The 10,832-nt window shown below is 46.7% G+C and overlaps 2 protein-coding genes across 11 annotated transcripts; one reads left to right on the top strand and one right to left on the bottom strand.

Moving 5' to 3' along the window:
* The first annotated feature begins 903 nt into the window (after window positions 1–903).
* Rab23 (RAS oncogene family member Rab23) lies at window positions 904–7,429 on the top strand. 2 transcript variants are annotated; one of them, XM_011155850.3, is made up of 6 exons: window positions 904–1,065; window positions 4,457–4,578; window positions 6,025–6,187; window positions 6,451–6,530; window positions 6,640–6,833; window positions 7,243–7,429. In XM_011155850.3, the coding sequence occupies exons 1-6, from the start codon at window positions 985–987 to the stop codon at window positions 7,371–7,373; spliced, it is 771 nt and encodes a 256-aa protein (XP_011154152.2). In that variant the 5' UTR covers window positions 904–984; the 3' UTR covers window positions 7,374–7,429. The 2 variants fall into 2 exon arrangements, with proteins under 2 accessions (XP_011154152.2, XP_011154153.1); XM_011155851.3 differs by lacking the exon at window positions 904–1,065 and adding an exon at window positions 1,188–1,370.
* On the bottom strand, window positions 1,133–10,832 carry LOC105192000 (BAG family molecular chaperone regulator 2). Of its 9 annotated transcripts, XR_003114301.1 has the most exons (7): window positions 10,170–10,832; window positions 9,510–9,622; window positions 8,778–9,429; window positions 5,587–5,978; window positions 4,346–5,514; window positions 3,584–3,907; window positions 1,133–2,818 (listed from the first exon to the last, which is right to left on the bottom strand). XR_003114301.1 is itself a non-coding variant. In XM_019845493.2 (3 exons), exons 1-3 carry the CDS (start codon window positions 10,366–10,368, stop codon window positions 9,196–9,198), a joined length of 546 nt encoding a protein of 181 aa, XP_019701052.1. In that variant the 5' UTR covers window positions 10,369–10,832; the 3' UTR covers window positions 7,161–9,195. The 9 variants fall into 9 exon arrangements, 1 of the variants encoding a protein (XP_019701052.1); XR_003114307.1 differs by lacking the exons at window positions 9,510–9,622; window positions 10,170–10,832 and having other exon boundaries at window positions 1,133–1,847; window positions 2,289–2,818; window positions 8,778–9,182; XR_002163152.2 differs by lacking the exons at window positions 9,510–9,622; window positions 10,170–10,832 and having other exon boundaries at window positions 2,407–2,818; window positions 4,346–4,509; window positions 4,592–5,514; window positions 8,778–9,182.

Genomic DNA, 10,832 nt, shown 5'->3' with positions numbered 1-10,832 from the left:
CGAGAATTATAATAATGAAACATTATGCAACGAGATTACAAGCACAAAACGGACGAAAGTTTACTCTCACTGTCGATCCTCATCCAGGCGAGCCCTTTGTTTTTCTCTCCTTCTCCCGACCGTTTGAGAGAAGGAGCGATTCTCCCGTCTAATCGACACGACACGATGGAGAACCTGCGACGGGCGCCGGTAAAAGCGTGACGGATGTATCGGAGACTGAGACCAGAGAGCGAAATAAACGCAAGAGTTTTGTCTGCGAAAGTAAAATCACTCGAGTACTGATTTCACCGGGTGCGAATCGGCTAAATACTCGTGCGCGAGAGCGTGCATGTAGATAATTCTTATCGCCGCCGGTTAAGTGTCTGCGGGACATTTTGTGCCCGGAAGATATCCGTGGCTTTTTCTAAATCGGGGGTGAGCTTTGCCACTCGGAGCGGTTTGACTATTCGAATCGGCTAAATTTCCCATCGAATCAACGCCGGCCATCGACGACGACGCTGACGCGCCCGAGCGAAATGCGAAGTGGTGGAGAAGCGAAGAGACGTAACGAGCACAGGAGCTCGACATGGCTGCTCTAGTGCCTTGCGGGCCGAGCGATTCACTAGGTGTATGTAAAGTCACCAGAGCGGCGCGGCGTCGGCGACAGGTGTCTCGGGTCCTGCCATACAGGTGTTCAGTCAGCCAGTAGTGGTCAGAGCGGCGCGCATTCGTGCGTGCGTGCGTGCGTGCATGCGTGCGTGCGTGCGTGCGTGTTCGATTTTCCGTGCTATCCGCGACGAACGACGAAGAAATCTCTTCTCCTTCGCGAGTGCTTGTTCTCCGTTCTCCGCGGGAAAGAAACTTTTCTCCGTCCACACGAGGGAAAGAAGGGGCGATAGAGGGAAAAAGGAAGAGAGAGAGAGAGAGAGAGAGAGAGAGAGAGAGAGAGAGAGAAAGGAAGAGAGTTACGCGAGTGGTGTGCCGAGTGACGAGAAGAGAGACGCGATGCGTGTGCTCGTCGGAGCTCTGAATAATGACTCGGCTGAGGCGCAAAGTCATCGACTCGGGAATACCGAGAAGAGAGAGGTGAGATCTCTCTCTTTCTCTCTCTCTCTCTCTCTCTCTCTCTCTTTCTCTCTCTCTCTCGTTTGGTTCTCTCTCTCTCTCTCTCTCTCATTTTTATTCCCTCTCTTTCTCTATCCAAGATTCTTCCGTCGCTTTCGGTTAAAAGTCGAGTTTTCACACGCGCGAGCGGATCCACGGTGATCCGCGTTTCACACGTAGGCCGATCGGATCGATTGGACCATGAATTCGTGGTGGTGTAGTGGGATATTATGCTAATTGGCTTTGCGCTCAGGATGCGGGAGGAAGAGCTCGAGATATCACTCAAGGTAATCGCGTGACTGCGCTGCGCTTCTTTTTCGCTCCGTGAGTACACGCTCGCCGCGCGATCTTTCACTTTTCTCTTTCATTCCGGTCTCGCCTTCGGAACCGCCGCGCGAGCCACGGTGTCCTTATCGTGTCCCGAAAGTTCGGCGGACACGCGCGCGCCGTGATGCCGCCGCTGGAACGAGCGGATCCTCCGGGTCTGGCCGGTTTCCCCTTTTCTATTCTCTCTCTATTCTCTTCTATTCAGCCGCTCCGTGCGCCGCGTCTCTCATCCTCACGCGCCACGATTTTCCGGCGAGTGGCAAAAAGAGGAAGGAAAAAGGAGCAGGACGGCAGCTTCTTCCACGCAGCCCCGTTCGTGCCGAGCGATGATACTCGGCGGGGAATTATTCCGCGTCCGGACGGAGATTGACCGGCGCGTTTTTCGCTCTCGTCTTTGCTCCCGCCAGCTGCCGGCTACCCGACGACGACGTCTTCCGCTGGAACGGTTGTCCCCGTGGAGTAAAAAATAGAAATTACAACGCGACGCGATCTCTCTGCGTGTGGACTTCGGAATTAGAGATGCGAGTTTCTCAACTGATCCGCGATCGCGAATGCGACGTCGACGTAAATCATACGCTTTAAACGCGATTCAAATGAGAAGACACACGGACCTAACTGTGTACGTTCAGACGCTAGCTGAAACCTAGCCTAACGATCGCTAATGTAACGTATCGCATGTATCACGCGATCCTCGAATAAAAAGATTCAGATCCAAGTCTGCATTCAGGTCTGAGTATCTCACGCGAAACGAGTCTCGAGCAAGGACTATTAATACGCGACGCAGAGGTTTACCTCTGCGACTGAACCGTTTACTCGTTCGTCTGAGATATTGACTCGCAAATTCGCCCGTCCTGCCGCGGTATTTCTATGCAAATCACCTTCACACTCGTCGTCGGGCGACGACGTCCACTCGCTTCATTTGGCTGCGACGCGCAGGATGTATATATCATCGGACGTTGCTCACGAGCCCGCGCATAATATAACGTTCGATATTAATTTCGATGCCTGCCACAGCGGCTCGTCCCCGACGAGAATCTCCATTTGGTGTGATCGCCCGGAGATCTCGCGAGCACGCGGGCACTTCGCAATGACGGACGAAAGGTGGCGAATTCAAAACAGAGGCGAAGGAGCCGCGGGGCGCCGCCAATCGCCGGTACGCGAGAGCTCGGTGCTGCTCCAGTGATCTCTCTGCTTATCTGGCGATTGCCGTAACGGTACTCGCTCGCATTTTCATTCTCGCGTATGTATGCACCTTCCACCGTCGGGCGTTTGTGTCCTTTCCTCTTATTTGTACAGGGTGTGCCGGAACCGCGACGGCCGTTCTTCTTCTAGCCGCGGTCTCATCGGTCGGAGACTTCTTATCTCGCTCGGAGGTGACGTCTCTCCGACGGGAGGATCAGCGCCGCGTCTGAAACATTTTCGTCATGACGTATCTTCGTACGATCAAGAACGGTACTAACAACCGTTGCTTGAAGCTTGTCTCATGTGAGACACTCGGGTCGGAGCTTGGAGTCAAAGCCTGATTGAATTTCACCCGGGACACATCAGTAATGGCGATTTAACTGGCAAAATTCGTGCAGAAGTCGAGCTCTGCATTCGAATCTAAATTAATCTCCGCGAATCTGAATTTTCGAATGAAAGGTTGAGAGTGTCTAGGTCCTGACTGCGAAACGCTCTGATGACAAACAATTCTAATTATAATGATCGTCTCCACATCTGAGCGTCCAATTCGACTAATATCGTAAATGCAAATCCGAGTGTCTCGGCAAATTTCAAGGCCGATCGCTGAGACGTCTCTGCAAGTCCGCTTAAAATTCAGATCAGTCCCAGTCGAGACCAGGCGAGACGAGCGGCGACGTTTCGGCGACGTTTCGATCTCGAGGCAGCGAGCTCGCAAAAAATCGTCTGCCTTCGGTCGCTAATCGCTAGAAAGCCGTCAACATCCGCCGATCTCGAATTAACGGAGGTACTGCGCGTTGGAAAGGCGTCCCCGGCGCTTTCCGACCACCCTGCGCTCCTCTCGCGGCCGCGACACGTTGAAAGCAGTCGAACGCAAAGTATAGAAATATACGAGAGTACTCCCCGCGACCACCGGATGGATAAATCAGGATGAGGATGCGCGCGTGAAAGAAGTCCGAAGGCGTTAAATCGACATTAATTCCGCCGCACTCACTCACTCACGACGTGTGTCGGCCGCTTCAACGTCGTGCCGATTCGATGCGGATACAACGAGCATTCCAGAGATTCCTCGCCGTACGATGATTTACGCATGTGTCGGTGTACATTCTAAACCGCGTCCGCTGAAGCGAGAGACCGTCCTCGTGACGACCGGTTTTTTTCCTTCCGCGGACTTGCGTCTTGCTTTATTCCTCGTTTTATTATCGGCGTAACCCACTTCCTACCTCGCCCGGCACTCGCGGCGTCGCTCGTATTCGGTGAAATTATTCGGCCCGCGAATCGATCGATCGACCGTCCTCGTCGCTATCATCGTGTGGATCTGCAAGGAGCGAACGAGTTCTCGAGAGCACTTGCTGACGTGAAATCGAAGGGTTCTCGGTCTCCGCCGTGAAAAAATATTAATTAAAGACTGGTTTTTTCAGCATTTCTCCCGAACCGAAGTCGAGACAAATGAAGCGATTCAACGGAGCGGCTGAGAGGCAGAGCGCTGGTGACGGATCAGTGAACCGCGATTAATTGGTGAAGCCAATTAAGCAATCGTTAATCATATCGAGACGGCGATTAATAATTGCACTCGGTTTCACCGATTAATTGAATTATTGCCGCTCGGGCTCTCATTCGCCACGCGCTCGTTTAATTTCCTCGACTGCAAGTCTTAAGAGCCTCTTGTGGTCTAGTTTACTCGCGGGGCGATTTGCAAATAGACGAAATTACGTCGAGATTGATCACAGAATCGTGCGGAATTATCGAGATTTACTTGATATAAGCCGAGGCGACGCTCAGATCTCTCGATTAATGGATGCTCTCCTGCTCGATGCCCCCTTAATGAACGGTACATCTGACGCGCGATTTAACATTTCTTGCTCAGGTGGTGATAGTAGGCAACGGCGCCGTGGGGAAGTCGTCGATGATCCAAAGGTTCTGCAAAGGCACATACACGAGGGATTACAAGAAGACCATCGGCGTTGACTTCCTGGAGCGTGAGATCGAGTGAGTGAATTACCGGCAATATCGTGTCGCGCTACGCTGAAAATTACTATTCAACGAGCGCGTCATTCGCGCAGCGAGAGAGAAAAGCCCGGCTAAATCGACGGCGAATTTCGCGGAATCTTTGATCAATCGCTCGTTACTTGTCCACCGATCGGACTCACGCCATTTTTGCCGGATTTCGCGAATATTTCCCGCTGGCGGGGAGAGCCAACCGGCGAGTCGCTTTAGATTATCGCACGCCGGGCTGATTAGTGACGTTTATTAATTAAACGCTCATCAATCGTTCGTTATTTTCGCTCATCGAAGGGTTGGCCCATTTTCGCCGTGAATTCCGCGAATATTTCTCGCTGAAGTAGCTAGCTGACCGGCGCTGACCTAACGCTACGCGTTAAGTTAAGCCGCTTCGATTATTGCACGCCGAGCTGATTATTCGCCGCTGATTATTATACCGCTACGTGCATGCACATGAGCTCGAACGACGGTGCCTGAGAAAGAGCCGATTTTAATCGCGCCGGCGCGAGCTGTATCGTGGGATACTTCTCGTATCCCCCACCGGACGCCCCCCCCCCCCGGCCGGGGATGTGTAATGTCGGTCAATATGAAAAGGAGATTTCGTCCCTCTCGTTGCATGCCACGCGCTTCGGCATCCATCAGTCACTCGCTTCGCCGGTAGGTCGCGTAATTTGCGGGCAGCGTTCCAATTAAAGCTGAGACTAGCGAGAAACCTGAAATTAATCGGCACTGAAATTAGAGGACTCGGGGCTGCGCGTAAACGACGAGTGAAATTTTTCTAACGAGACCTGCGCGCTCCGCACACGGGCAGAATTTCATAGCGGCGAAATTACTGTGGGATTTTGCAACCGGCACATCCTGCCTTCATTTCCTTTCCTTCCGTTTTATGCACGCTGCTTATATTTTAGGAACCAGAGCCCAGTACTTGAAAAAAATATATATACATATGTGTGTGTGTGTATATTTATATATACAATATGAGGTAATAACAATTACCACGTTGAACGTCTTCCCGAGTAGGAGAGACGTTGGTCTAACTGGAATTACACGACACCGAAGCGGCCGTCTCGTGGCGGTAACGCTTTTTCCCCACATTCTTCTTCTTCTCTCTCTCTCTCTTTTTTGTAGACTTTTTTCGACGTAGCCTCGAGGATCCGAAGGTCATTTTTATTTTTTTTTTCTTAAATGAAATACGCAGGATGCGCTGTATATTCTGAGAGGAAACATCCATCGGGTTATTGCCTCATCTTCCGTATAATGTTCCTCAGCAGAATTGATCACGTGTTTCTTGGCGAAAAAATACCAAAAGCATAATATCATCTCTCTCGTGTATGCTCTCGACGGATGAAATATCGCCGAGCAGACGTGATGAATAACTGAGCATAAAACTGTAAAAATAAATCGATCGATACGTTACATGTGTCATTCCGACAGAGTCGACGGCGAGGATGTGAGACTGATGCTGTGGGACACCGCGGGGCAGGAGGAGTTTGACGCGATTACGGCGGCTTATTATCGCGGCGCTCACGCCTGTGTCCTCGCTTACTCGGCCACCGACAGGGATTCCTTCGACGCGATTCCGTCGTGGAAGCTTAAGGTATACGGAGCCACCTCGTTTTTCGTCCGCTCGACTTTGACAGCGATCATTTTTCACTCGAGTACCATATAAGCAAATTAAGAAAACTCTGCTTTACACCATTGTGTAAAAAGGAGAGACATTGCGTAAAAAGGAGAGACATTGCATAAAAATAGAGATAGATAGGGATAGTCTGTGGCGAGGCAATCTTTCGAATTGGTAGCGAATGTGTCAAAATCGCGTGGAGGATTTTCTCTCTGTGAAGTTTTGTCTGCTCCTCGTAGGTGGAGAACGAGTGCGGAGAGATCCCCACGGTCCTGGTGCAAAATAAGATCGACCTCGTCGACCAATGCGTGATTGATCCGTGAGTAGTCTTCTTTACTTTTTCTCTTCTCTCTCCTCTCGATCGTGTCTTTCTAATTAAGACTATGTCGATTCGTGTCGACTAAACGATCCACCTCGGTGTACCGCAGGGACGAGGCCGAGAGACTCGGCCGCGCCTTGGGCTGCAAACTCCTGCGAACGTCTGTGAAAGAAGACATCGGCGTGATGAGCGTCTTCCGACATTTGGCGTCACGATGTCTGCACGAGATGCGCCGCTCCGACGACGATTATCAGGACGACCTGCGACTGTACTCCGCGGAGCCCAGGTCTCCTGCAGTCATCAGTGAGTGGAATGTGATTCTTCTAGCGTTGCTTTACTCCGCTGAGAGCGCGTCCGTCTGTCTCCCGGACGACGTCGCTGCAGGGAAAGAGAAGAGATGAGTGAGACCGTTGGATACAAAAGATTATCGGGATTTGGAGGATTTAGAAGAAAAACGAAGTCTCAATATTTTAATAGCCGTTGCTTGAAACTTGCCCCAAGCGAGGCAAACTCTGGTTTGATCCTAAAGGATGTAACGTTTTTATTGAATCGCGATTGCGTTATTATTATCTCACATGAGAGCAGTTCCTAGTGACGGCTATTGATACGGGTCTTCGTGAAACTGTCGAGTCTGGGCAGATTAACAAACGCTTTTTAATGTCGACCGACCCACCTGCTCCAGGTACATAACGTCTCCGCTATTTTGCCGTAGGTGCATTTAATCCGGACGGCTCGATGTGCGGCCGCAACGCCGGTAACGGCACGATAATTCTGCGACCGGGCGGCAAGACGAAGAGCCACAAGAAGCGGAATTTCGTGAAGAACGCTTGCAGACTTTTGTAGCGATTTCTTTCGTGTAACGTTACACACGACGCGCGTGCACACACATACATTCATACAAAATGCACACACACACACCGACACACGTTACGTGCTGGAAGTTGTGCGTGTCAGTGGTGCCTCGTACGCGGTGATAGTTGTAAATATACATAGTTTATTCCGTATATGCGCAGAAACGGTGATCTTACAGTGGCCAACTAAAGTGCGAACTGGACTGGTGTTACCAGAGAGGAACGGTCGCATGTACTGCGAGAGTGAGAGTAAGTGCTGCTCTTACGCTCCGACATCCAGAACTCGTTAATTTATACGAAGCAGAGAGTTAATACGCCGGTAATGTTAACCAAATGATTTTGCAGATCGCATAAGTGTAATCCACGAGAGAGAGAGAGAGAGAGAGAGAGAGATTAATATTGCGTATGAACTACACGATCGTGCGGCTGCGAACGGGGAACGATCGACAGAATATGCGCTTTTGAAGCGCAGTTTGCAAATTGCCGAATTATGATCGGTCTCTCTTTTCTTATTTTCTCTCTTGTAGTTTTTTTTCTATCTTCCTCAACGCTCGCGTCACACACACACACACACATTAAATTGTACGGCAATGTGGATTGCGTAACGCGAACATATTAACAGTGTATCACGGTATAATGACGATAACGCTAACAATAACAATACAATAACAGTTATTTACAAAAGCGGCGCGTCGAGATCGATTAAGCTCCTTCTTACTATGCAATTTGTGCGACTACGACGGAGAAAGCGTCGACGCGACTTTCCAAACGCGGAGTTTTAAGCCGGACTCGAATGAAATGGAAATGCATCCCGGACATACGTGAGTTAGTAGTACAAATCGCGACCTTACCACAAGAGCGTTTACAGTAAGTTGACTTAAGATCTATCGTATGCCGTACTTTTATTGTATTTAATTATTACAGAACACAATAAGTCTTTGTACATTTTGATAAAAATGAAATAAATCTCTGATATTGAAGCGCTATCAAAGGAAACGCAAGAACGTCCCGAGGCATAACTAATGCTTAGCACAATGCGAATGAAAGAGGAAAAAGAGGGAAGAGCAGATACTCTCAAACTTGGGAACGCACACAAGTGTCGGATTGTTATTACGAAGTTTCTAAGATATAGAGATTTAGTTTTCGACTTCAAATAAAAGAAATTCAAAGAAAAAGAATCGCTTTCTGATTGATGCTTGAATTAAGATAAATAGGCAAACAGCGAAAAAGCACTCTGCTACTTGCTTTGTATAAAATGTTACACTATCGTGTAATATGAAAATTCAATATTTTTTATATGTATAACATTTCTGGAAACTTCGCATTACTTTGAAATATACAATGCATTGGAAAACCATCATCAGTCAGACATCACTTCCTTTGACTAAAGATAGACCTTTTTGCTGGTGCGCTGGGATGTTAAATGTGTCTTAAGGTAACTTTTTTCTTAAAATCTTGAACTGGAAGATACTGTTGACAGCATCCTATCTGCTATGTCACTAAATCCAGTTGCTTGTTCTATACATACAGTAGAGTAGTTTCACATAATAGTTTACTTGTCAAGTGAAGAGATGATCGATAAGTCGTAGCCACATAATGGAGATGCAACGAATGTAATTTGCTGGAGATACGTCCAAGTATTCTTTCCTAAATTTGCTACAATCATCAAGATAACATCATCATCAGGTCTCTGTTGTAAGTACAAGTGTCTTAGCTTTATCAGAAAACTTGTCGTCTGAAATCCACACAGAAAATGCGCAAACATCGTTAGATTTATCTGTTACATGATTTCTTTCATTTCTTCGACCATGATTTCACTGTAACTCCAAAATGTGCATCTTATCTATATAGTCTAGGAGTCCCTGCAGCCTCTTCTTTATACGTTTCTGATCGTCCATTGTACATCCGAGAATGGCAGTCTCAAAAGTTTTATCAGAATGTCCTGTACCATGGGAGGAACACGCATTCATAAATTCTGCACACCTTTGCCGAGTAGCACTGGGATCTTGACGCAAACCCACAACCAAGCCATCAATTAAGCCGTTAACCTGGAACAAAACCACAGTATGTGAATTACTTGTAATGTTTGCAATGCTTTTATATAAAATGTTTGCAGAATTTTAAATACTTGATGTAGCGCTTCCTGCTGTATATGGTCACGTTGGACTTTTACTAATACATCTACAGTCAAACATCGCATGGATAGTCTCTCGGCATACCTTAAGACATCATCCCTATCAGCTGTATAGGAAAAAACATGTATATTATTATAAACAATGATATTATAATAACTTACAAAGAGAGTTAGATATGTATTTTATGAGAATAATATATTTTTGAGAGATATATATTTCCATATACTGAAATATTGCTACATTATTAGTATTGTTTCCTATTAAATCATTATTAATATCGTGCTTGGTATCATGATAATAATAATTTCTTATCTGAATAATCATCTTGTTAATAAAGAAAAATACTTTAGTCATCTTGTATTAAATTTGCTGTTTTTAATACATAATGTTATACGTAATAGTCTCTCTACATTTAAAATAAAATATATATTTGAGATTTAGTAGAAGGTAAAGAAAGGACAATACAAAATTATAGAAAATACGGCTGAGAAGAAGACAGGCTCCATTTTCATTTCCTTCTCTCTGTTATCTTCTTCTGCTTTTGCTATTTGATATTGTAAAGCTACTATGTCATGGAATGCTATGTATTCTTTAGCGTGATTCTAGAGCTTTCCAAATCGATCGCGACAATGAAGACTAATTAAATTACTCACATTCTTCGAGAGTACACAGGATGTCATTATTCCGCAAAGTATCCAAGGTCGTTAGCAGACTATCCTTTTCCTCCTCGAGTCTAGAAGCATCTTTTCTCAATTGTTCTACGTGCACCTCAATTTGATCCAATAGGCCGACTAACCTATCCTTTGGTTTCGACACGTTACTACTCTGTTGTCGTTGTTGTTCACTTTCCATCCTGCACTTTGTTTCTCATAAACTTGTCACTTGACAACACGCTTCAACCAAATTTCTTTTCTACGTCCTTTCTGTCGTTTAACGATGTCGATGATAAGACAATGCAATCGTGCAAGCGCGGTTCACGCCGAACGTTCACTCGATCTATAGCAAGATGAGATATGTTGAATTTGCACGTCGTATTGCGTTATATATGCTGCACTCAATTCAATGCGATTCGATCTGTTTCGATATTCGATACTCCTGCATGGCGCAGATGAAAAAGTAAATGAAACCAAAACGGGAGATTATATTTTACTCATTTTCATAAAATAAAACTGCATCTGACCAATCGTTAAGGAGTATGATATTAAAATTAAAGTTGAAATAATGGGTCTAATAGCCAGACTCCGGTCCGGTTGCACTAATATTATTTTGCTTTTAAGCGACTTAAGTATGCATCTGTCTTTATTTACTTAGAAAGG

The sequence above is a fragment of the Harpegnathos saltator genome, unplaced genomic scaffold (genome assembly GCF_003227715.2).
Source record: "Harpegnathos saltator strain DR-91 unplaced genomic scaffold, Hsal_v8.6 scaffold87, whole genome shotgun sequence".
NCBI lineage: Eukaryota > Metazoa > Arthropoda > Insecta > Hymenoptera > Formicidae > Harpegnathos > Harpegnathos saltator.
The sequence above is the reverse complement of the archived record's forward strand: the minus strand, read 5'-3'. Positions and strand labels throughout refer to the sequence as shown.